The sequence below is a fragment of the Liolophura sinensis genome, chromosome 7, assembly GCF_032854445.1.
Source record: "Liolophura sinensis isolate JHLJ2023 chromosome 7, CUHK_Ljap_v2, whole genome shotgun sequence".
Classification (NCBI taxonomy): Eukaryota; Metazoa; Mollusca; class Polyplacophora; order Chitonida; family Chitonidae; genus Liolophura; species Liolophura sinensis.
In genome coordinates this window covers 7,561,914-7,586,191 of record NC_088301.1, presented here as the reverse complement: position 1 = coordinate 7,586,191, position 24,278 = coordinate 7,561,914, and the positions used below count along the sequence as shown (strand labels likewise).

Genomic DNA, 24,278 nt, shown 5'->3' with positions numbered 1-24,278 from the left:
CTGTCAGTATGGCTCATTAAGCCCACCATTGTATACATTTGAATGCATTTCAGCACTCTAAAAAAATCTGAAAATATAAATTAACTTATTTTTACACACAGTTTTCAGTTGTCTGTATGATGAACCTTACTTCATATATTACCTTTCTTTCACTTTAATGGAAGCAAATTAACGGTCAAGATTATACCTTTAAATTTGATTCTGAAGCATGAGCTATTGTAGATGTCATTAACGATGTGATTGTTTTAAATTCCAGATAGATGAAACTCTAAGAACAATTGATGAATTCATTGAGATACTCATGGATGGTTTAGCCATCAGGGGTCTCCATCAGTGTGTCAATATTATGCTTTTGGCTGATCATGGTAAGTGACTTGTAACATGTGCATATATTACAGGCGCAATATTAAAGGGAAAGAAAACACAAAATTGAAGTATAAAACAGATGAAAAGACCATTAAACGCTGTCCAAGAAAATAGTCTGACATAATTTTTTTATGAGTAAGCAGGTTTGAAGACAGCATTCTATGGGTGGTCTTGAGTGGAGTCATATCCATATTTATTGAGAGAAATAGTTCGTTTCAAGGCCCATTCGATGAATACATTCATAGATCTATGTGTATATTATTTATTTATCCATATTTATTGAGAGAAATAGTTCGTTTCAAGGCCCATTTGATAAATACATCATAGATCTATGTGTAATTTGTTTATTTATTTATTTATTTGATTGGTGTTTTTACGTCATACTCAAGAATTCAATGTATGTATGCATTATAATGATGAATTCTAGAACTGTGTATGACAAAAAAAATGATGTGATGTGGTCAGAAAAGGCCACATTAGAACCCAAGTTTCAAATGCATTTTATTGGCAATTCTAAAAAAAAATAATTTCGACTATTTTTGTGGACAATGTTCTTTCATCTGAAATATTGTTCACATTGTGGTTTTCTTTTTTGCCTTTAAAGTCATTTGTTTCCATTTATGGAGCTGAGTGTGCCTGTGCTTTTTTTGTGTGTTTTTCTCGGCAAATCGCTTGACCTGGATATTGTCTCTTAGGTAATACATACGTAGCTACAAGTTACCTCTTGACACGACATGGCTGCAGTATTGCCCAAGGGGCCGTGTTAAGCCATAATCATTCATTCCAGAAGTACCAACTGTTCCCAATTGATAACACTTGTCATTGCTGCTACTCTATATGTATCTGTAAGATAAATAAAACGGTAATTTGAAAAGCTACAGTTCCCACTACGATAATGCTGGCTGGCATGGTGTATAAGAGAAATTCTTGAGTATGGAAAATTCCAATCAGGTAAATAAATAGATAAATAAATACAGAACCATCTAAGGCAGGTGTTCTCAGGACATTCAGATAGTTCCCCTAGGATCTGCTCAGATTCCTACCACCATAATTCTGCCCACCGTCATATCATTGAAATGTTCTTGAGTGTTGCGAAAAACACTAATCAAATAAAAAAAAATAAAAAAAATATTCTCATAACACTTCTTATGTGTATAAACAGCTAAAAATCAAATTACGCATTTTGAATTTGTAATTATGGAATTGGCCCCTGTATATTATCTTCTGTTTGTTTTTTTTTTGCTTGCTGTGTTGAAACATTAAACTCTCTGTTTCTCATTTTTTATCAGGTATGGCTGCAACTGACAGTAAAACTCGGGAAGTGGATTATGCTGATTTCACGGACACACGTCGCTTTCTGACGGACGCGGGAACTTACGGTCACATCAACACGAAATTGATGGCCAACTACACTCGATACGCAACGGAACAGTGTGAGTTGTCAGAGAAGCACATTCTGTGCTATCAAGCGTGTGCAATGTTCTAATTTTATTTTTACCAAATTGTAGGTAATTGTTTCTGATTAGATAGGTGTAAGTTCAAATCCCAGTCCAGCTCAAAGATGTTGCATTTATAAATGTTTTTTTTTTTCAAGTGCACGAATCACTGTTATGTTGCAGAGTTTGTGCAATGTTTGTTTGTATTTATACAGCGATATTGTAAATTTTTGTCTGAATAATCTTGTTACCAGTACATTTCAGGCATGTAAACACTGACATTGTTGGAATTATTACTTTGTACATCTCTGAAATAATACTGACACCTCACCGCTGAGGTCACAGACTTAGAATTCAGCTCTTGTTTGTTCGGATTTGGCGGAAAGCCAGGAGATACCTTGAGGCTTCTGTCTACTACCTCTGGCTGAAAGAGCTCACAAATCTGATATGGAGGGCTAATTAACATAACGTGGAACGACCAAATCGTCATAAGCCGTAGATAACACGCTGTTGTTGAAAACTTCCTGTGCATGACTGCTTCAAGCAGGAAGGTGAATATGGGCTAGCGAATATGGGCCAGTATTTTCACTGGAAAGGCGAGACTTGGTAGTCAGAGTTCTGTCTCTGTATGAGTTATGTAAACATTAATGTAGTCGAATACACATCCAGTTCGACCAGTGAAACTTGATACTCATTTGCCAAGGTATTTTGATTGTATGGATCATTAATTGGATTTTAACATGGATTATGTCACTTTTCATTCATATTAGAAAATTAGGTGTCCTTCGACAGAGAATCGAGCTGATAGATTCCAGTGATGCGTTTTTTTTTGTGGAGAGGGTCGTACCAAAGTCGTATCTTAGTATGACATGTTATTTCTTTACACCATCTCAGCTGTCAGCAGTGTGGTAGAAGATCTGGAATGTAAGTCGGAGATGATGAAGGTTTTCACCAAAGAGACAGTCCCTAAACGACACCATGTCCTCAACTCAAACAGGATTGGTAACATTCTATTGGAGGTCGAGGACACTTGGCTGTTAAATGAGTAAGTTACGGAGAAGAAAACTTGATTTTTAAGACACCAATCTTGGTGATTAGATATTAAGATAAAGTTTCTTTGAGGACCCTGTCATCATGGGCGAGTGTTAGCTGAGGATTAGAACAACATGCGTGGGAGTGTAGGATGGGAAGTTCTGTGCATTCTGTTGTTTAATACATCGCTGTTCTCGGGGCCTGTGTCACAAAAGTTATCAGCAGTTGTAAGGCTATTGAAATATGGTCATTTTCAGGTATATCAAATGAGCTATGTGGAGGAAATCATATTAAAAATATCATGAAGGAATTAAGATAGACCATGACCTTGGTCACCACTGACTACTTTATACTGACAGAAGTATAAGGTCACCCTTCCACAAAAATGTGTTGTGGTGTTTTCCATACTGATAATTGGTCATACGTCTATATACGGTCTGTTTAGTAAACTTTGTTTGTTTTAACTGTGACAAAGTAACTGTCAAAGCACACAGCTCTGTGTGAGTGTCTATTTATAGTTGGCCAGTCAAATTTTTGACTCCCTGTTATTTTTGTACATTTAACTGTGCTGGCAGGATAAAATGGACTTGTTGATTATAATTTAACCATATATATTTACAACCAGTAAGGGATTGGTACCATATGATGTGTGCCTGAATGGGATCTGAAGTAGTACTTTTAGTCTGGCTTGTACCGTACACTGCGTTGTGGCAATGATAAATACATACAGTTTTGTGATTCTGTAATCTTAACATTTTAATACTCGGATCTTTCGCTGACAGTGGCCAGAAAATCAAACGTAGACTGAAAGGTAGCCTTAATCACAAATTGGCCGGTTTCCTTCCACCATAATGCTGGCCGTCGTCTTATATGTGACGGAAATATTCTTGAGTAAAAAAATAAATAAATGCAAATTGTGTTACTGTAGTGTTAATATTTTAATATTTGGATCAGTTCTTGACATTGGCAAAAACAGCAAGAGTGGACTGAAGGGCCGGATAAGCATACACCCAATACAGCATTTTGCTACTATTGTCTTAACATTTAAATACTTGGCCCGAGAAGCAAAAACGGACAGTTATCATAGTCTTTATATTTTAATTATACTTGAATCTTACATTAAAAGTGGCAAGAAAGGCAGAAGTGGACTGAAGGGTAACCATGGTTACGATAACATCTACAAGAGCATGGAGGTAAGAATCTCTTCTTTGATTATGTTTTGAATACTTATGGATTTATATGAAGAGTAGGCTGAATTGCGGAGTTGAATGAACAAGCTAGATTACAGCCTGAACTACTTATTACAGGGCCGAGTTGTTTAGCATGCCAGAGTGGTGCAGTGACCCAGGAGCCTCTCACCAATTCAATTACTGTGAGTTCAAGGCCAGCTCATGCTGGCTCCCCCTCGGACTATTCGTGGGAAGGTCTGTCAGCAACCTGCGAATGGTCGTGGGTTTCCTCCTGTTTCCTCCGGCCGTAATGCTGGCGGCTGTCGTATACATGTAAGTGAAATATTCTTGAGTTCGGCGTAAAACACCAATCAAATAAATAAGTTATTACAGGAGAGAATAGCAAGAACTGGATGTTACTGGAGAGAACAGCAAGAACTGGATGTCACAGGAGAGAATAGCAAGAACTGGATGTTCTCAGTTGCCGCTTTTGGTTTTGGTGTCCAAGCTTCGCGACTTCCGTGACAAAAGACGGCCTCGACTGGGTGATCATCTAGCTTGAACACCTCAACCTCAGGCGGTAACAGTGTCTTAAGAAACAGAAAGAACTCAGACTAGCTATCACAGGATGCAATAGTAAAAAACTACACTGTGGCTGTACTGGAAAGAATAGCAAGAACTAGTTTTATACTGGAGAGAATAGCAAGAACTACATGTACATGAGGTACAGTGTAATTGCAATTATGAACTATATGAGGTACAGTGTAATTGCAGTTAAGAACTACATGAGGTAGAGTGTAATTGCAGTTAAGAACTACATGAGGTAGAGTGTAATTGCAGTTAAGAACTACATGAGATACAGTGTAATTGCAGCTAAGAACTACATGATGCACAGTGTAATTGCAGTCAAGAACTACATGAGGTAGAGTGTAATTGCAGTTAAGAACTACATGAGGGACAGTGTAATTGCAGTTAAGAACTGCATGAGGTAGAGTGTAATTGCAGTTAAGAACTACATGAGGTAGAGTGTAATTGCAGTTAAGAACTACATGAGATACAGTGTAATTGCAGCTAAGAACTACATGATGCACAGTGTAATTGCAGTCAAGAACTACATGAGGGACAGTGTAATTGCAGTTAAGAACTACATGAGGGACAGTGTAATTGCAGTTAAGAACTACATGAGGTAGAGATTAATTGCAGTTAAGAACTACATGAGGTAGAGTGTAATTGCAATTAAGAACAACATGAGGTAGAGTGTAATTGCAATTAAGAACTACATGAGGTAGAGTGTAATTGCAGTTAAGAACTACATGAGGTATAGTGTAATTGCAGTTAAGAACTACATGAGATACAGTGTAATTGCAGCTAAGAACTACATGAGGTAGAGTGTAATTGCAGTTAAGAACTACATGAGGTAGAGTGTAATTGCAATTAAGAACTACATGAGGTAGAGTGTAATTGCAATTAAGAACAACATGAGGTAGAGTGTAATTGCAGTTAAGAACTACATGAGGTACAGTGTAATTGCAGTTAAGAACTACATGAGGTAGAGTGTAATTGCAGTTAAGAACTACATGAGGTACAGTGTAATTGCAGTTAAGAACTACATGAGGTACAGTGTAATTGCAGTTAAGAACTACATGAGATACAGTGTAATTACAGCTAAGAACTATATGATGCACAGTGTAATTGCAGTCAAGAACTACATGAGGTAGAGTGTAATTGCAGTTAAGAACTACATGAGGGACAGTGTAATTGCAGTTTTGAACTACATGAGGTATAGTGTAATTGCAGTTAAGAACTACATGAGGTAGAGTGTAATTGCAATTAAGAACAACATGAGGTACAGTGTAATTGCAGTTAAGAACTACGTTAGGTACAGTGTGATCGAAGTTAAGAACTGCATGTTCCTATTATGAAAGATACTAGGAAATCTATCTGTTGTATTCATTACATACCTGTGTATACATGATATACATGTTTTATTTCATTTCAGGCCCTGTTTATAGCATATGGCCCTGCCTTCAAACAACATCTGGGAACGCCACCATTTGAGAACATAGAGCTGTACAACCTGATGTGTGGTGGGTACATGCGTCATAGTACAGTGCCTGGACTAGATAGTGTCAGAGTAGTCGATAGTCTTGTATTAAGATAGAGGCCCTATAAATTCAATCCTGAATCAGTTCCTGAGTTAGATGATACAGGTATTGATAGTTTTATCTTACTTGTAAAACGGGTTTTGCTTCTTGTAAAAAAATGCTGAAAGGGAAATGTGCTGTCAGCACTGTCATTGGGCTAAATATCATCTTCATGGCTTTTCTTCTTCTGTCTGTCTGTCTGTCTGTCCCATCTGTTTGGCTGCCGTATATCTGAAGCCATTCAAAGCAAATTCAATAAAATTTGCTTATTGGGGCTTATACATGTCCCTTTTGCCTTTGGTCAAAACATATTTCTGGAATACATGTATTTTGTGGTGTAGAAGTTGGAAATTTGCGTTCAATCAAAATTAGTTGTAGAGAAGTGACCGATTGTGCTTGTCCATGTAAACAGAAAACCTGGTTTGTTTTGATTCTGAGTTTAGTCATTCCTTTGATCTTAAAATATTTAAAAAATAAAAGTATAGAAAAAGTATAATTTAACGATTGTTAACTATAAGATGCAAAACACCAATTTAAAAAAGGTATGTTTATCTCTTCAGATGTCCTGGGCATTAATCCCGCCCCGAACAACGGCACTGAGGGTTCCCTCTATCATCTCCTCAGAAACCCTCCCCAACCGCCATCACAGCCCACATCAGGGGCAGCCAACTGTCTCCCTGTCAACAGGACTCCGGATCCCCCATGTAGTTGTGAAGATCAGGTAATGTATATTAAAATGCTCTTTTAAATGTATGAATACAAGGTCTGTAGTTTTTAATTTATTAAAGGCGCGAATTTCTTATACAAGTTATAACGTTTGTATTAAGGGATGTGGACAGCGTATAGGAATACATTTTCAAACTATACTCTGAGGATGAATTCATGATGATAGTAAGTGATTTAAATCAAATTAGAAGTTCATGTATGAAGAGAAATATAATACATATTAGGATACTGTGATTGTGTGGGGTGTCTTATCTGGTGACAGGCATAGTGTTCTAGTGAATAAAGGAGCACTGCTGTAGATGTGATATCTCTGTGTGACATGTGGGAAGTTCGTCAGTAACTTGCCAAAGGTTGGTGGTTTACACCAGGCACACTTTTTTCCTCCACACATAAAACTAACTGCCATTGTATACTTGATTTTATTTATTTATTTCATTGGTGATGGCAGCCAGCATTATGTTGGGAGAGCATGGTATAAGTTAATATGGCGTTCAGCATGAAGGGGCTAGTGCAACGGCTGGTTGACCCGTATCAGTATAATGGCTCGGGCGGGCGGCTTACTTGCCTTCGGTAAGTCGTCTCATTGAAGCAGCACTAAATAAAAGAGCGGTGGAAATCCGTCCTGCCACAAGGAGGTATATTACATACACCCTAAGGATTCCTTCGTCTTCATGTGACTGAAAAATTGTTGAGCACGACGTTAAACCCCAAGCACTCAATCACTCACTATAAATTAATAATTCTTGAGTATGGTGTCAAACAACAATAATATAACAAATAAACAGATAAGAAGCTATACATGCATTGTATTTCCATGGTGATTATGAAATACCGGTTTTCTAAGGAAAAAGAAATCAGGAAAGATGAAGAATTAAACTGTTTTTACGTATACAAAATTTAGGTACCTGGAGTTGGCGGTGTGGCGGTTTCATCCACAGATCACCCCCCTCAGCAGCATCCAGTCCCTGTCTCATCTGCCAGGACCAGTTCCTGTAAATTGACCAACACTGACTATGATGTCTTTTACGGAGACTCGGATAGTGTTCCTTACTGGGCATCATTTATCTTGTCTCTTGACAACTCTAGGAACATAACTTCAGGGAATATTTCTGCTGTTCGTGGTTGTATTCGTGATGATGGAAGGGTGATAGGAAACACGAGTAACATCTGGTGTCAAGAACAACAGGATTTAAGACCCGGCTACCTGTTTGAGCCTTGTGAGTATATGTATCAGTAAGTGTAGTAGGATGTAAACATATATGTGTGTGTATACATATAGTTATTAACATGAATTAGAAAGCAGGGAGGGCTCCGTGGCCAAGGTGATTAGTGTGCCAGCATGGCACAATGACGCATGAGCCTCTAACCTATGACAGCTGCCAGATGAAGTCCAGCTCATGCGTACGTGGGAAGGTCTCCCAGCAACATGGTTATGTGTTTCCCCCGGTTTCCTCTCACTATAATGCTGGCCACCATAAGGTGAAATATTCTTGAGAAAGGCGTAAAACACAAATGAAATAAATAAATAAATGGAAAGTCTTTTAGTTGTGGCTCCCTGTGTGAGCCTTGTGGGTAAATGTATCATAAAGTGTTGGTTGTAAACATACATATATAGCTATTAGCATGGAGTAGAAAGTAGGGATTTCTTTCATTGCATGTTTTTTTCTTTATGGTACCACTGATTTACCTTGGCGTAATTAAACAGAATGATGATGAAAATGTCAAACAATGCAAGAAAAGGTCTAGCTAGGTGAAAAGCTAGGTGAACTCATAATGAACAAGCTCAAATTAGCAGTAGCTGTGTTGCAACACCAAAAGCTCATGTCATCTTGCAAAAAGGTCACTCCTTAAATGAATAGCCATTATTAAAAGTGAGTGCAGCAAAATTTAATTAACAAAAAAGTTAATTTCGTGTTGTCTTGTTTTAGATTTTTCCTCCTCACTGCAGTCATTGCCAGAATCCCAGAAGACAACCAACATTGTGCCAATGCATGATGGATTTTTACGAGGTACAGCTACTCCTGCATTACTGGCTAGTCAGGTCTTTATTGGCGTAGCAAAGTATTCAAGACAATAGTGACCTCTTTCTAACATTTAATTTACACTTCATGCCAGAATTTGAAGATTTGATTCATAAGCACCAGTATTTATACTCACATCACTGATGATGTGTTCCATCACGGAAATTGGCTTTTTCCATCTTTCTAGTTTAGAAACCTGTTGAAAATGGGCCCCAAAAGCGAAGTGGCGGTCACGCCCCTTTTTATCATATATTGGCATTTTTACTTAATAGAACTGCTTCACTACGAGGTTTTGAGCTTAAGGTGTTTATGTGCCCAGAAGCCTATTGAAAATGGATTTTGACAAGCTCTAATATCTTGTTGTATACTAGAATAGATTGAAAGTTTTCACAAATACTCCTTTAAGTTGCTGTCCAGAATTTGCGGTCCAGCCATATAATTTCTAGGCACAAAGTGAACAACATATATCAATGTCTTGATGTCAAAGACCACTGGGTTAGCTGTATCCTGGATGTCATGTTTTTTTTATTTTAGTACTTGTTTTTTATATTTGGTAATAGAATAGCTTTATAAATGAAGTTTCCTAGCTATCTCTCTTTAAGCATGAGCTTTCTTTGTACGGTGCCAGGAGCCTGGAGCTTCTTGTTGAGTCTGATGGTGGATTACTCCCATCAGTACGGCAGCCTCAGTGTGGTGACCGGGCCAATCTGGGACAGAGACGCTGACGGACACGCAGACAATCTCAACAACGCAGCACCGTAGGTGTAGCCTCCATACAGTCAGAATCACGCTGTTAAAGATTACATTTGCTTTACACCGTGTCTGTCTTTCAGAGTCCATTATAAAACCTTATTCTGGATGTTTTTCAGAATTGCTTGTTCCATCAAATTGAAACTTTGTACATGTCGTCACCATGATGAGTTACAGATTAAGTTAAACTCTGAGGATGTTTCATCCATTTTTGATTACTATTCTGACAGCTTCAATTCCCTTGTTGACTTTGACACGGCTTATTATTTGTCTTCTGTTGTACGCCTCAAACCTACATGGGACGTATGTGGAAAGCTTTACTTCCAGCATATGCTTGCATATCTTCAGTATTTACCTGCATATTAAAAAAATTCTACATTGAGACTGATCATACCCCCAGCTACCTGGATGGAGAAGATAAGGTACCCATCCCCACCCATTACTACATCGTTATGATGAAGTGTTCTGACGCCACAGAGACGTCATGTGATCAGGGGGGCGTGGACATCGTATCATTTGTCCTCCCTCACCTAAACACGATACCTAATTGCATGGTGAGTATAACTACGTTACAATTTTCTATACTGATACACAATGCCAGACAGAGACATATGTCCTTCGTTGAATTTAATTGAAGAAACTTATCTCTGATTAAAATATAAATGGCTTTCAACAACCATCTAACTTTTCATCATGTTAAAAGTTTTTAGCAAGAGGAAGCAGCTGTACTCAGGTTGATTGTTGAGTCAGGTGATCGGTTTCTTGGTGTCCACTCCTATCTATTAACATAGCCATCCACTTTAATAAGGAGGGACACAAGTGCAAAATAACGTAAAACCCTATATACAGTAAACTTCTTGTGGATTTTGGGAAGTTTACATGTAGGCGTATATTTACTAGTATAGTCCTAGATAACTACAAAGGAAAGAATTATCGCTGTACATGTCGGCCTATGTATACATCTGTGCACGCGTATGTCTTTTCTCGAGCCCCCTTCTCACTTTACAGGTACACATATCATACTAATTACTTGTGACCCAAAAAAGTGCAGTGATGAATGTTTGAAAAAATGTGTTCTGCAGTACGATGTAGGGCATACTTGAAATTATCGTTCTCCCTTTCCTTCTAAGTCGGGTGTACCCTACTCTTTCTCCTTCAAAGTCGGGAATACTGTACTCCCTCTCCTTCAAAGTCGGGAGTACGGTACTCCCTCTGAAAACAATTATCTGTAGCATTGTTTATGAGGAATGACCCTTTCATAAAAGCTGATCTTTTAGGAGGTAGAAAGATAGGAGTTCGAGGTCATACCTGGAGAGGCATGATAATTTACTTTTAACTGTGCCCAGTTTTCACCATCTAAATTTTATAACCAGGCTGTACAACTTCTGTTGTATAAATTTTATCTTTCTCTGTGAAGGAGCCGTTGGCATACCTGAAGGACAATGTGGTGAGAATACGAGACATTGAACTGCTAACAGGACTTCAGTTCTTCACTGAGCTGGAATCAACAATGGCCGCCCGGCTGAGGACCTTCCTGCCAGTTACAATATGGCCGACATCATTGGAGCCAACAAACTGGATTGATTTGCCATGTCCAGAAGTTAAAGATGCTAGTTGTCCTCCTGGGTGAGTGGCTGTGTTAATTGTGACCACAGCTTTTGGCATAAATAGCCTAGACAACATTTGAATGTGTGCTGCTCTTGTGCAGCTTGGGCATGATTGGCTGATTTTATGCACTTGTTTGGTGGTTAGAACATTCTTTGCATTCGTCAGCCACAAATTCAGTAAACAGCATGCTATTGCATAAGAGAAATCCACGATAATAGAAAAAGGTAGAGTTTATGATTGTTCACAGTGTCACCAGGGCTTGTAAAAGGTGCTTAGATTTTAAGATATCCCATACTCTACCTGTTTATGAGGCTTTGGGCGAGAGTAATTGGTTGACAGTGAAGAGCACCTTGCCATTTGCCAGTATAGTGCACATATCTCCTCTTGTCGGAAAGTTCGCCAGACGCAGAGCAAAGGTTGGTGGTTTACGCCAAGCACTGGGGTTTCTTCACTCATAAAACATATATATTTGTTCATTTATTTGATTGGTGTTTAACGCAGTACTAAAGAATATTTCACTTATACGATGACAGCCAGCATTAAAGTAGGAGGAAACTGGGAAGAACCCATGGGAAACTCACGACCATCTTCCGGTTGCTGACAGACCTGCCCCCATACTTCAACTCACATCGACTGCATTGCTGAGAGGCCCCTGGGTCATTGCGCTGCACTGGGGCACTAACCACTTCGGCCCCTGTCATCGTATATAAGTGGAAAGTGTGGTGTTAAATAACGATCAGGTAAATAAATAAAAAGTAAAAATAGTAACATAGTGCCTCCATGATTGTAGTACGTGTACATGTATGCCCGTGTAATGTTAAGAGCTCTTCAATGAAGCTGACCCAAGCACTTGGTGCATGTACCAATGTGAGATTATGTTCTTGTAGTACACCTCCACTGATTCTTATTGGCTTGGACGGGTTTGGAGCTGACCTTCTGAAGAGGAACGTAACCCCGGTGGTACAACGACTGGGCCAATGTGGGGTTCACGCACCTTACATGAGACCTGTCTACCCCACGCTGACATTCCCCAACATGTACTCCATTGTCACAGTAAGTCTGACTTTGTAATGTTGCACAGCTTCTGAAGCTTGCTTTCTTCAAGATACTACAACCACAACTGGAAATAAAAACATTCTTTGAGTAAAACATTTCTCATTTCTGTGGTTCAGATTTTAGTTTCGACAAACAACGCTATAAGTTGTTCTGTCTGTCTATCTGTTGGTCGGCCTGCCAGTCATTCAAGTTTTGGTGAATATTCCATCTTTTAAAAACATAAACCATTCACTTAATGAGTGGCCTGAGTGCAAAACATCAACTTTTGTGAGATGTGAAAATTTATCAATATTTTATGCCCAAACCCTCCCGCAAACATAATTCTTGAAGATTAATCCAAACAAGTCCTTTTAGTTTTCAAAAGTCTGTATACCACCCATTTTAAAATTTTCAGATTGATGACATAACATGTCATAAAGCGACGACATGTTGCAAAGATCATCTGTTGCCATAATGTGTCTTGAAATTTGTGTATTGTTCTTTCATGAAATTCTTTGAATTTATGTGCTATATAACATTGTTCATAAAATGTATATCCCTTAAACATCTCTCAGGTTTAAGAAAAATTCTGTTGTATATGATCTCTTTCATTCATGTTTCATTTATAGTAACAAGATTGATGTTCAGTGGTGTTCTAAAATTAAATGGATCCAAGCCCTTGTTTTGAACAAATTCTAGCCGTCCAGATCTGTGCAGTTTTTACTTCTGGTCAAAAATTTGAAATAAGAGTCACCAAAACAGCCACTATACCACTTTGGTATTCTGCCCACATGACTGTAGGACTGTATATAATGAGCTATTCTTGGTTTTAGGGCCTGTATCCTGAGTCACATGGTATCGTCGCCAACTCGATGTACGACAAAGTTTTAGATGAGCGTTTCTCCATCAGAACATCAGGAAGATCTGACCCTGCCTGGTGGGGTGGGGAACCAGTAAGCACTGCAGCTGACTAAAAACTTAAAGGGATCTGTCAGCAACCTGCGGATGGTAGTGGGTTTCTCCCGGGCTCTGTCCGGTTTCCTCCCACCATAATGCTGGCCCCCGTCGTACAAGTGAAATATTCTCGAGTACAGCGTAAAACACCAATCAACCAAACTAAATCAAACCAAATAAAACTTGTCATAGAATATTACTTTTGGATCTTGAAACTTGAACATTTTTCCTTTAGAATGTGATCCTACCTTCCTAACAAACATTGTAAAGTCATTCAAAGGTCCATATAACTAGAGTCAGCTATTTTAAACAAGAGTAACTTAGTCATGGCAACAAATTTTAGAGCAGTTACACTCCATAAATCTTAACTCAGCAGGGCGATAATTTCTGTAATTTAGAATGGCTTTTCCTGGCCAGGGGATTTTCAGATTGTAATGCCTGTATATTGAGCTACATGTTAGATATCTGGTGTCTTTGGCATGATTTGTTATTGAGGATGCAAGCATATTCATAAAATCACCAGAATTGCAATGTTTTGCTCTCCAGATTTGGAACTCAGCTGTTAAACAGGGGAAGACGGCAAACTGTTACTTCTGGACAGGAAGTGATATCAGAATACAAGGTAGTAATTTCAGAGTAATTGTGAGGTAGTTGGTAAAGAGGAGTAATTTTCTGGTACCAGAGATAGTTTAGAATTTGTTTGATTATTTGATTGGTGTTTTGCGCCATACTAAAAATAATTCACTTTATATACAACGGCAACCAGGATGGTTGGGGAAACCAGGCAGATCCTGGGGGAAACTCAAAATCATGCGAAGGTTTAGTAGGTTTTTAGGTAGTAAAAAATGTATTGTACTCGTCAAATATTGGACAAAATAGAGTAATTGTCAATGTCAAGCTAATGGAAAGACGTAGGAATTGTTAAAGAACAAACGAGAATAATTGTACTTTACTGGACGAACAATGCTGGACAATTTAAGTGGATTAATTGTCAGGTGATAGAGAATTATGGTAGTAATTGCCAGGTATTAAAACTGGATAATGCACTTGTCAGATTCTGGTAAAGCTGTTGTAGTTGTCAAGTGTTGTACATCATGTACTGGTAGTGCACTTGTCAGATTCTGGTAAAGCTGTTGTAGTTGTCAAGTGTTGTACATCATGTACTGGTAGTGCACTTGTCAGATTCTGGTAAAGCTGTTGTAGTTGTGAAGTGTTGTACATCATGTACTGGTAGTGTACTTGTAAGCTAATGGATAATTGGACAGATATTATATAACTCAAGACACACATTTGAATTAAATTGTAAATATTACCTGTTTGTACTTCACGTAGGAAGTTTTCATACAAATACTGCAGGCTTTGACTGTTTAAACACATTTGTATTTTTCTTTTTATTCACCAGGTATGCTGCCAAACGTGTCTTTTCCATATTCCAAGTGAGTATGAATAATTGACAATGCACATGTAACTCTGATATTGCTGCAGATTTAATAACAGTAGAAATATTTATTTACTTATTTATTTATTTGACATATACCACGCATTACAGCTAAAATTGTTATATATACATTGTGCAAGGTACCTCCAGCCAATCGGTGTATATTTTCCTAAAATTAAAATGTACTTTAAGAATCAAATGTGTCACAGCCTTAAAATGATACATTTGATGACAATACTTACCTGTATTTAGGTTTCTTAAATTTCATAACACTCTCGTAAGTGGTCCGATAAAGTGGGTTAATCAATCAAAATCAAGAAAAATGTGTCACTTGAAAAATTCTAATCTTTAGATGATATACAGTGTATCAAGTCTTAAAGATTAGCAAGATTTGGGTTCTTTAGTATTTGTATGAATTCGCCTGTCAGGGTTTCCTCCCTGTTTATAACCTTATTACTTACTTAGTTTATGCTTACGAAACCTTTAGTTCAGTAAGAAATCGGTATCTCACATGCATGTAATACACATGTTAAACCTGTATGGTCCTTCGATTTACAGCAGTGTTTCCTATGAAGAGCGAGTGTCGACAGTGCTGAAGTGGCTAGACTTACCAGAACAAGAGCGACCAGACTTTATCAGTCTGTACTTCCATGAGCCAGACTACACCATTCACAGGCAAGGAACAGATTCTGTAAAGGTAGGAACATTTACACTGACAAATTCTTTGAAGGATAAGAACACACTGATTATGACTATATACCTGTATAGGTACTGACAATTTCCAAGTAGGAAACAAGCCTGGTGCTTACAGTATCAGACAAATGCATGTTGCTAGTATAAAGATAAAACGCAATCAAATTCCAAAGTTTCAGTTCTGGAAGCAGGTATTTATTACATGTATGTTTAGCTACCATATGTTGTTCATGAGATGGTCTAACCATGTGAGAGAAAAAAAGAAACTCACTAATCCTGCTACAATTATATATTGGCTAAAATGAGCAGACAGCGTACCAAAAATGAGAAGAAATTGGGTAGTAGCATCGTAAGTGGATTGGAACTTTGCAATGCCGCAGGGAAATTAAACATGTTAAGCCCAAATCCTTAAAAGTCATACAGAACTAACACTGATTTCTTGAGAGTAGGGAGGTGATTTCTTAGGTCACACTGTAACAAACGTATCATACCTTCATGCAGAATTCAGTTTAGCCTACGCATCTCTGCCATGAGGAATTATTCAGAAGCTTAAAGATTGTAACAATATGATTGGCCTAAAACAAAACATCAGCTGATATCAGAAATGGTCATGTACATAAAGCTCTTACATACACGTGAAGATTTGGTACAAACTGTGCAGCATGAAAAATCATTCCTTTCGTAGCATCAGATACACTCTTCTTCATGTGTCGATCCTATCATATATGTTGAAAATTCATACAGAGAAGCGTGATTTTGCATCACATTAACTGTATCCCCCGATGTGATTCCTTGTTTTGTGTTCAGCATAACAGTCAATGAATTGGGTCAAGTGCTGGTCAGCCTAGTATAGAACTTCCATGAATTATATAAAAATACGTACAATCGAAATAGCTAATGCTGTGCTTGTCGAAAAAAGTCCAGATCTATCATTGCATTTCGATGGTGCTCGCAGTACATTTCGGCGAGTATGAAATTGATCGAATAAAATGTCGTGGTGAAAATAAAAGGACAGAAATATTAATATACATACATCTACATATACATACAGAGATTCATTCATGTATAGTTAGATGTTGAAAATGTCAACAGTCTCTGATCTTTGAACAAAACCAAAACATTAGTCTTGATAAATATGGTGTCAGACAACTTGCTATTCTCTCTTAATATCATCAACCTTTACATAATTAATTCAAATTAATTTTTAAAGAGAGGAAAATTACGGTATTTTGCATAAATGCAGTTTATTGTTAGACTGGAAAATGAATGTCCAATATAAAAACCTTAGTCTTGGATCAGATTTAAGGTTTTAGTTTTACTACACTCTTTTCCATTGAGTTCCAGTCAAATGTCTTAGACGACTGTGAAGTTCTCTTTTCATGACCTGAGTGGTTTTAACTAATATAATAGCAGTTAGTTATATGGATACAAACGTGCCTGGTGTAAACAACTGACTTTTGTTAATTTTAATACCACCAATCTTTCCTGCATGTGACGAAAAAAACAGATATACGCACACCAAACTGATGGATATATCAAACTGCGCAATAGGTGAGTCTCGAGTTCAAACTCTTCTATCGCTAAAGGTAAAAAAAAAAGTCTCACTTTATCGTGCGACCCGTCAAAAATGTTAGGCTGCTATTGCGGCATCGCATTTATTGTGACATGAGCGTTTCGTAAAAATGTGTTCAGAGAAGATAAACTATGGGGAAAATTGGGAAGCTGTGTCTACTTTCACAAAACTTCGTATATTTCTCGTAACTTTTTTTGCTAAAGACGTCTGAGCTATAGTACCAAATAGCGACATCATTTATGAAAAAAGTTACGAAAAATTGATTTACGTAATTTTGTGAAAGTGGCCCCTGAACCTTTGGGAAGTTTCTAAAGGAAACGAGTGTCATTTGTGCTTCTGAAACACCGTGAGGCAAGTGATCAGTAAATTAATGTCAACAAAGGTTGCCTAACATTTATCACAAGTCACGTGATACAGAATAACTGTTTTACCTTCAGCGACTAAAGATTTCAATGTCGAAACTCCCTTATGGAAACACAATGGCATGGCAAAGGTTCCACAAGGAATGAGAGCCGGTAAATGAACAAATTTCCCGTCTGATTCAGTTGTTAAACCCACACCTTCTGAGGACAACAAGAATATGTGCCTATGCATCAGGTGATACTACGTAAAAGGTCAAGACAAATCACTTTCCTGTATTTGTCTGTGTCCATTGCCGGTAATTAGGTAGTTCCAGTGATGTGACCACCTGTATCTGGCTATGTACACAGCCGGTAATTAGGTAGTTCCAGTGATGTGACCTCCTGTATTTGGCTATGTACACAGCCGGTAATTAGATAGTTCCAGTGATGTGACCTCCTGTATTTGGCTATGTACACAGCCGGTAATTAGATAGTTCCAGTGATTGTGACCTCCTGTATTTGGCTATGTACACAGCCGGTGATTAGATAGTTCCAGTGATGTGACCCCCTGTATTTGGCTATGTACACAGCTGGTAATTAGATAGTTCCAATGATGTGACCTCCTGTATTTGGCTATGTACATTGCCGGTAATTAGATAGTTCCAGTGATGTGACCTCCTGTATTTGGCTATGTACATTGCCGGTAATTAGGTAGTTCCAGTGATGTGATCTCCTGTATTTGGCTATGTACACAGCCGGTATTTAGGTAGTTCCAGTTATGTGACCTCCTGCATTTGGCTATTTACACAGCTGGTAATTAGATACTTCCAGTGATGTGACCGCCTGTATTTGGCTATGTACATTGCCGGTAATTAGGTAGTTCCAGTGATGTGACCCCCTGTATTTGGCTATGTACACAGCTGGTAATTAGATAGTTCCAATGATGTGACCTCCTGTATTTGGCTATGTACATTGCCGGTAATTAGGTAGTTCCAGTGATGTGACCCCCTGTATTTGGCTATGTACACAGCTGGTAATTAGATAGTTCCAATGATGTGACCTCCTGTATTTGGCTATGTACATTGCCGGTAATTAGATAGTTCCAGTGATGTGACCGCCTGTATTTGGCTATGTACATTGCCGGTAATTAGGTAGTTCCAGTGATGTGACCCCCTGTATTTGGCTATGTACACAGCTGGTAATTAGATAGTTCCAATGATGTGACCTCCTGTATTTGGCTATGTACATTGCCGGTAATTAGGTAGTTCCAGTGATGTGATCTCCTGTATTTGGCTATGTACACAGCCGGTATTTAGGTAGTTCCAGTTATGTGACCCCCTGTATTTGGCTGTGTACACTGCTGGTAATTAGGTAGTTCCAGTGATGTGACCTTCTGGTCAATGGTAGGAAGTGCTGGGAACACCTTGCGCCTAAATCGCAATCTGTGACACATGACAAAGTTACGTAACTCTTGTCGAAACTTGGTACCTACAATGCAGTAGATGATAATGTTAAGGCAGCTGTTGAGGACATTCAAGACGCTTGAGGAGACATCTGCATTGAGGTAAGAGCGTGGGGTCGGCGAAAAGTAATTCCTTGTCTCCTTGCAGAAGTGAGGAAAATGCACCAGACGATAAAACACAAGGATGCATCGGGGCAGATTGCAAAGAACGTAGACAGCAATGACGGAAATGACCAGAATGGTCAACTTACGGTTCCTGTTAGCCTTAGTGAGGTCCAGGCGGATTCTGGAGGAATGCTGCACCTTTATGCACAACAGGAAGTTGAGGCTGGTGAGGAAATAGCATGGAAGCAGGTACCAGCAAATCGGGATGATGTATTCATGGTAGAGACACATGTACTGGGAGGAGTTTCCAAAAGGGGTCAGCTGTGCGATTGCTACTGTCGTGTTCTCAAACTGCGCCCATGACACGGAGTAGGTGAAGAAATTGGGCAGTGTCAAATAAATGGCTGTTAGAAGGACCACTGCTGTGCACACCCGAACGATGGTTAGCTTGGACGTGTGCTTGATGGCCAGAGGGTACTTGACAGCTACATATCTCTCCACAGACAGTGCCAGTGTAATGAAGCTAGACATTCCTAGGCTGATCCAATGAAAAGGCTCAATGTAAACTTCCACGTAAGGATCGAAAAAGAAAACGCTTATATCCATACAGCTGCTCAGTAAGATTTTGTACGTTTTGTAGCGAAATATCGCGGTGACAAGCACTAAGATATCTGCTAGAGCCAGCAGACGGAGGTAGACGGATGTCGTTGTGGAGCGGATGCTTTTGCGAGTCAGGATGATGAAAGTTAGAATATTACCCAGGATTCCTGCTGCTATGATGATGTTTAGGATGATACTGTAGACGATATGGTTGAGGCGGAGGCGAAATATTCCCTCGGTTAGGTCGACAGGCTCCAGGGAATTTGTTGTCCCCGTCAGAGACAGCAGAGCACTGTGAGAATCGTTTGCTTTTGGTGACGTTTGGTGATAAATTTTCATAATGTCACTACACTCAGAAAGCTGAAATGAGGGGTTCTAAATTTTGTCAAATTACATGTTCCTTGGTGAAAAGCAAGATTAGCTCAAACCTTTATGGTTAGATGGTGCTTTCCAATGCCTTTTGAAATTGGTTGAAACAGCAAACAGGCGTGATTACTGTACTTTGATTGGCACTGGTTACTGTGCCAAATTTATTTGGCTCTAGAGTCTGTCCTGTGATTGTCACTGGAGACTGTCCCGTGGTTATCACTGAAGACTGTCCTGTGGTTGGCACTTGATACTGTCTTTTGGTTACCACAGAAGACTGTCCTGTGGTTGTCACTGAAGATTGCCCTGTGGTTGTCACTGAAGACTGCACTTAAGTTGCCACTGAATATTGTACTTTGGTTGTTACTGAAGACTTTACTAAACCTGGTTGGCACTTGATACTGTCTTTTGGTTGTCACAGAAGACTCTCCTGTGGTTGCCACTGAAGACTGTCCTGTGGTTGTCACTGAAGACTGTACTTAAGTTGCCACTGAATATTGTACTTTGGTTGGCACTGAAGACTGTACTAAACCTGGCTGGCACTTGATACTGTCTTTTGGTTGTCACAGAAGACTCTCCTGTGGTTGCCACTGAAGACTGTCCTGTGGTTGTCACTGAAGACTGTACTTAAGTTGCCACTGAATATTGTACTTTGGTTGGCACTGAAGACTGTACTAAACCTGGTTGGCACTTGATACTGTCTTTTGGTTACCACAGAAGACTGTCCTGTGGCTGTCACTGAAGACTGTCCTGTGGTTGGCACTGAAGATTGTCCTGTGGTTGTCACTGAAGACTGTACTTAAGTTGCCACTGAATATTGTACTTCTTTTGTCACTGAAGACTAAACCTGGTTGGCACTTGATACTGTCTTTTGATTACCACTGAATATTGGTACTGTACTTTGGTCACCATAGGATACAGTAATTTGGTATCCACGGGACACTGTACTACTGTTTCCACTGGATACTGTACATTTGTTACCATGCACTGGAATTTGGTTGTTGCAAGGTCTTGCTTGGATCAGAATTCATATTTTATTTCACTCACCTGACATCTTCTACCTCAGTCCCTGTCATATAATTAAATCAGTTCAGTTCAGCTCCAAATCTGTGAAAGACGAAACGTACGTTGGGCGTGTTTCAACCCCAACCCCATTCCTTTAGTTGCCTTTGGAATCTGAATGTCCCAAAGTCACAGCTCATATCAGCACCTGTGTTTCATCTCTTGCTCACATGACATTCTTGCTCAGCATGATTAACATTTTCACCGCTAGTTTCCCAACCATACCACTAGTACTTTGTCCACATTTTCTGATTGGCTGGTGGTGAAAAGTGTCCAAGGTCAGCAATGGAGTGTTTATTGACATGGCTTTTGAAAAATTTATTGGGTCTGCTTGAATCATTCAGTCGCAGAAAGCCATTGTTCAGATTTGACAGAATTACGACCACAAATAGCCAAAGTACCATCTGGCGGCAATTACTGTGTAAAAACCTTCCATGGGTATTATCATTTTATAATGACAAGTTGATATTTCTTGTTGACTTGTACACATACACTTCAGCAAAAGCAAGAAATATTTATTGGGGTTTGTCGTTTTAATTTTGTGTAATCTCATATAATGATGGAAAACCAGCTAGACTTGCACATAATTTTTGCATATTTAATGATTTTCTGATTGCTCGTTTGTTTCCAGGCGATTAGTGTGCAGATTCATCATAAACAAAAATTTGTACAGGTATCATGTTTTAATAGTGTAGTAGTTCTTGTAAAGTGGAGATCATTTAGTAGCTTGATGTTTTGGGTGGTGGAAAGGCGATAAAGTTACATAGCCAGCCACATGTATGTTCATGTACTTTGTATTCCCCACCCAGTGAATGCAGTTTTCTTGTAAAAACATTTTGCATTGTTATGTGTGGCATCTGGTTACATCTGGTCATCTTTCAGATGAGAAAAAAATAGAATTTTCTAAGCTATTATCAAGGAACTGTAATGAAACAGCTACATGTGAATACATTACGACATACGATAATGTCTTTTTGATTGTGTTAGTGGTAGTACCGTATCGATAAGGATTGAAAGTTTAGGAAGCAATTCAGCGAAAGCGATCTCAAAATTGGCATGACTGGAAAGGTCAGTACAATGAAGAGATCGATTGCAAGACTTAGATCGGCAGGTGTCCAAGGCACTGATTGGCAACTGAAGGACCATTTTAATACAGTGGTTAACCTACAAGTGGTTTCACTCTCTCAGACCTGTCAGGTTGTGCTGCTAAGGGGGCTATTATTGGCTCTGCCCTCTTAATATCTGAACGGCTGTTATTAACTGACTTCCTTCGGCTACTTTAGAGTAAGCATGTTTATACCTGTCACATATTGTACAAGAACCATTTCCCGAATGAGAAAATGTTAATTAGGTGTGGTCACTCAGAAGTGTATAAATGTAGGTGCTATAAATAAAGCCATGATCAAGATCACAGCAGAAAAGCTTACGCAAGCTCTATGTACGTGTAACAAGTTGAATATCGTATAATAATCACATCTGATGTAGTGATGTAAAATTGGCAGTGTAAACTGGGCCATGGCCAATTTAAGTGGTCAAGACCCCTGCCTTTAAAATCTCAAGGACACAATAGATTCGGGGTCAAAGCCAACGAAATGTGTGTGTTAACTGTAATTTGCTGTACCGTAAATTAGCAATGTATTAAAATTCAATCAGGTAAACATATGCATAGTACTGGTAGTTTGCATTCTGTTATCTCCTACATGTTAGCTAAAGCTACCAAATCTAAGTTTAGTGATTTTATAAATGTGTATATACTACACCTTGTACACAATATTCCTCTACCACTACCAGGGGTTAATTAATGTCACCATTTAGCTTGCTCCCTATCTGTTAAGAAAGGCAGTCCATCACAAAAGTTTTCCAAACAAGTATTCAAAACAATTCTTCATATTGAATTGACACTTGGTACAAAGCCTCTCTATGAAAAGTTACAGGTTGATTTTGAATTGTTGGCCGTTTCTCTCATTTTCGACAAATTATGTTTTTGTTCCACTGTGGACTTTTGATATTGTGTCAATTAAAGCCACATTATTTGATAGCTAAAACCAGCATGTTGCAATTGTTTTTGCTTTATTTATTTATTTGATTGGTGTTTTACGCCGTACTCAAGAATATTTCACTTATACGACGGCGGCCAGCATTATGGTGGGTGGAAACCGGGCAGAGCCCGGTGGAAAGCTGGACTTAAACTCACAGCCACCACATTGGTGAGAGACTCCTGGGTCATTGCGCTGCGCTAGGGCGCTAACCAACTGAGCCACGCAATTGTTTTTGATGTTAAATAGATGTGCATCATAAACATATTAGAGCCAACATTTCCTAGGGCAATATGTACATGTTGTTGGCGAACCAATAATCATCAGTCTTAATGAAGTTTTCATTGTTACACTACAGATACTTTATTTTTTGTTTTGCTAATGCCAACGCCTAAAAAAATCAATTACAAACAAATGTCTGTTTAATATGAATTGCACGAGGCATCTTTGAATACATTTCAAGGGGCATTCGTGGCCGAGGAAGTTAGTCTCTCACCAATGCGGTTGCTGTGGGTTCAAGTCCAGCTCATGTTGGCTTCCTCTCCGGTCATACGTGGGGAAGGTCTGCCAGCAACCTGCAAATGGTTGTGGGTTTTCCCGGATTCCTCGGTTTCCTCCATATATGTAATGCTAGCCACCATCATGTAAGTGAAATATTCTTGAGTTGGGCATAAAAACACCAGTGAAATTAAATCAAACAGCTGAATACATTTCTGCACACTTTCAGACGGATGAAGCCCTGAAGCTAGTAGACAGCATGGTGGGACGGCTGATGGACGGACTGGTGCGGAGAAACCTACAGACTTGTGTTAATATCATTGTTGTGGCAGATCACGGTAAGTGTAGGCCTACAGGTATGCTAGTGAGATATCACTGTCATGGCAGACCACAGTGAGTGTACTGGTTGTCTGCCAGCAACCTGCGGATGGTCGTGGGTTTCCCCCGGGCTCTGCCCGGTTTCCACCCACCATAATGCTGAATAAGTGAAATATTCTTGAGTACGGCGTAAAACACCAATCAAATAAATCAAAATACAGGTACACTGATCAGATATCATTGTTGTGGCAGATCACAGTGAGTGTATAGGTACACTGGTCAGATATCAGTGTCGTGGCAGACCACGATGAGTGTACAGGTGCGCTCACCAGTGAGATATTATTGTTTTCGCAGATATCAGTGTTGTGGCAGATTTGATTTGATTTGATTTATTTGATTGGTGTTTTACGCCGTACTCAAGAATGGTGGGAGGAAACCGGGGTCATGGCAGATCACGGTGAGTGTACAGGTAAACTGGCCAGATATCAGCGTCATTGCAGAGAGATATCACTGTAGTGGCAGACCACGATGAGTGTACAGGTGCG

The 24,278-nt window shown here is 39.1% G+C and overlaps 1 protein-coding gene across 1 annotated transcript in view; it reads left to right on the top strand.

Annotated features, from left to right (window-relative positions):
* The window catches only part of LOC135470602 (uncharacterized), a 60,845-nt gene that overhangs the window by 25,157 nt on the left and 11,410 nt on the right, over nucleotides 1-24,278 (top strand). Inside the window, exons 24-40 of the mRNA XM_064749638.1 lie at nucleotides 257-365; nucleotides 1,656-1,799; nucleotides 2,697-2,847; nucleotides 3,961-4,027; nucleotides 6,003-6,090; nucleotides 6,708-6,868; nucleotides 7,775-8,090; nucleotides 8,802-8,882; nucleotides 9,523-9,652; nucleotides 10,045-10,198; nucleotides 11,062-11,270; nucleotides 12,140-12,305; nucleotides 13,121-13,240; nucleotides 13,788-13,863; nucleotides 14,644-14,677; nucleotides 15,238-15,376; nucleotides 23,645-23,753. Of these exons, the coding sequence (XP_064605708.1) occupies nucleotides 257-365; nucleotides 1,656-1,799; nucleotides 2,697-2,847; nucleotides 3,961-4,027; nucleotides 6,003-6,090; nucleotides 6,708-6,868; nucleotides 7,775-8,090; nucleotides 8,802-8,882; nucleotides 9,523-9,652; nucleotides 10,045-10,198; nucleotides 11,062-11,270; nucleotides 12,140-12,305; nucleotides 13,121-13,240; nucleotides 13,788-13,863; nucleotides 14,644-14,677; nucleotides 15,238-15,376; nucleotides 23,645-23,753 (2,254 nt within the window). The remainder of the gene's footprint in view (nucleotides 1-256; nucleotides 366-1,655; nucleotides 1,800-2,696; nucleotides 2,848-3,960; nucleotides 4,028-6,002; nucleotides 6,091-6,707; nucleotides 6,869-7,774; nucleotides 8,091-8,801; nucleotides 8,883-9,522; nucleotides 9,653-10,044; nucleotides 10,199-11,061; nucleotides 11,271-12,139; nucleotides 12,306-13,120; nucleotides 13,241-13,787; nucleotides 13,864-14,643; nucleotides 14,678-15,237; nucleotides 15,377-23,644; nucleotides 23,754-24,278) is intronic.